This window comes from Macrobrachium nipponense, chromosome 22 (assembly GCF_015104395.2).
Source record: "Macrobrachium nipponense isolate FS-2020 chromosome 22, ASM1510439v2, whole genome shotgun sequence".
NCBI classification, from domain to species: Eukaryota; Metazoa; Arthropoda; class Malacostraca; order Decapoda; family Palaemonidae; genus Macrobrachium; species Macrobrachium nipponense.
Window position 1 is genome coordinate 62,954,803 of NC_087213.1, and position 2,474 is coordinate 62,957,276.

The 2,474-nt window shown below is 40.3% G+C and overlaps 1 protein-coding gene across 1 annotated transcript; it reads left to right on the top strand.

Annotated features, from left to right (window-relative positions):
- Positions 1 to 633: 633 nt before the first annotated feature.
- LOC135198717 (N66 matrix protein-like) lies at positions 634 to 2,147 on the top strand. Its single transcript, XM_064226571.1, has 2 exons — positions 634 to 716; positions 1,075 to 2,147. Exons 1-2 carry the CDS (start codon positions 695 to 697, stop codon positions 1,968 to 1,970), a joined length of 918 nt encoding a protein of 305 aa, XP_064082641.1. The 5' UTR covers positions 634 to 694; the 3' UTR covers positions 1,971 to 2,147.
- Positions 2,148 to 2,474: the final 327 nt, after the last annotated feature.

A 2,474-nucleotide genomic window follows, 5' to 3' on the forward strand; every position in this document is an offset into this window, starting at 1 on the left:
ATATAAAAACAGTCCTCACAGACGAGAGAGAGAGAGAGAGAGAGAGAGAGAGAGAGAGAGAGAGAGAGAGAGAGAGAGAGAGAGAGAAGTTAACAGCACTGTGAAGTGTCCTTCGATTGTAATACTGATCTGAAATCAATTCGTTATTCATGACTGATAACAAGCAAGTTAAAAAGAGAACTTCATAACCATCCCACTAGCTAATTACATGGACATCCATAATAATCAAGAAGACTGTACCATTAGGATTATATATATTCAAAATACCGAAAACGACTAAACATATGAATTTTAAAAATTCAATGCATTTAATTACTCTGGTCTACCACGAAAGCAACGTCCCCTTTGCATCCGTGAAGATCCTTTGAAGGAATCTGGAAAAAGGATGTTGGCAAGCTGAAAGAAAGCTGAAAGCTATCATCTTAATCTTCTATTACTGAAAGGGTAACGGCTTCTTGGCTGTAACTCAGTTACAGAAGCCTTCATGAAATACAAGAAATGAGGAGAGGATCATCCCGGAAACGCACGATGGATAAACCCGCTCAGTCACAAGGAAGGCAAGGTCACATGGGAGGAGCGAAACATCACCCTTGGCTGAAATTCGTATATAAGCCTCGACTGAAGTGTCCGATCCCATAGTCTCTTTGTGTCCTCTCAAAGCCTAAAATCCTCTTCCCAAAATACAACAGCAACTATGAGGGCTCTTGTCGTCTGTGGTAAGTCAAAAGATTCAACTGTGATTTATTTCACATAATACATTTTACAACTTTTAAATTATCACCTCAAAGAATAATCTTACCTGAAAAATGAATTATTCAAACAGAAAACTTTTCATAATTCAAAATGAAATACGCGTTAGCAGTAAACAAGCTAAACTATTTGAAGAATGGGGAATGTACCTTCTGTTTTATATGACCAACAACTAAGTTTATACACAAATAGTCACTCCATCATTCCATAATTACAAACGCATCTACATACACAAGTGCATATACCAAATTATATATGATGATCTTGAAAACCTGAAAAATACTTTTCTGAATAATACTTTAAGAGAAAATGTTCTCTCCACAGCTCTTCTGGTCTCTGCAGCCGCTGATAAGCGTCCTCCAAGCAACGGCTATGGCCCTCCACCAAGCAGTGCTTATGGTCCCCCAAGGAATGCATATGGCGTAGATCCTGCAATTGAAGCCCTGGCTGGGAACATCCCTGGAGGTGGTGTCCCTGGAGAGGACTACCCTATCTTGGCCTCTGTCCCTGATACCGGATTCGACTGCAACGCCCAGAATGTCCCTGGATATTATGCTGACACTGATGCTGAAGCTGGCTGCCAGGCCTTCCACATCTGCCAGGACAGGCCCAATGGACGCCGTCAGCAGGACTCCTTCCTCTGCCCCAACGGCACCATCTTCAACCAACAGTACCTTGTCTGTGACTGGTGGTTCAACTTCGACTGCGCTGACGCTGAAGACTTCTACTCAGTAAATGAACTCATTGGAGTAGAGCCTTACGGATATGGGAATGGAAATGGTAACGGCAATGGCAATGGTAACAATGGCTATGGCCCTAATGGCAATGGAAATGGTAACGGCAACGAGAACAATGGATATGGATCAAATGGAAATGGAAATGGGAATGGCAACGTCAGCAATGGCTATGGCTCTAATGGCAACGGAAATGGTAATGGAAACAATGGTTCAAATGGAAACGGTAATGGTAATGGAAACAACGGTTATGCATCCACTGGAAACGGAAATGGCAAGAAGAATGGAAGGAAGAATGGTAATGGAAATGGTAAGAAGAATGGAAAGAAGAACGGCAACGGAAATGGAAAGAGGAATGGAAACAATGGAAATGGAAATGGCAACGGTTTTATCCCAAATGGAAATGGCGCAGCTTCTGCTTCTAGCAATGGCTTTGGAACTCAGTCTGCTCCTTCTGACTCCTCCTATGCAACTCTTTCTAAGTAAAATACATAAGGAATATGTATTTTACACTTGTGTATAATCGTCTTTAAACCGAAGATAATTCATGCACAGCTGACTTCACTCACCGCCGCTCCATTATTTTATTTTGTTTCTCTCTGAAAACGATTCACCAACATCTATAAAATGTATATTTTTGTACAATAAACTATACAGAAGCTATACATGTTTGTAACATTTTCTTTACCAAATATCAATAGGTTACTGTGGTATACAATGAGAATGAAGAACTGCAAACTAAACACAAGAATAAATCTTGGAACTGAACAGAAAATACCATTGACATTTATGAAAGAAATAAATTACTGCATTTGAGGAATTACGCCCCAATAGTTCTTAACGGAAATTTTGAGTTCTGATCAAAGTGAATTAAGTCTTACACAAGAGATACAAACCTGATCTTATTATTTTATCTGTTATATTAATCTTATCTTACAAATCTGCCAGGGCAGACCTAGAAGAGGCCGTCAGTAGGACTCCCACCCCTGC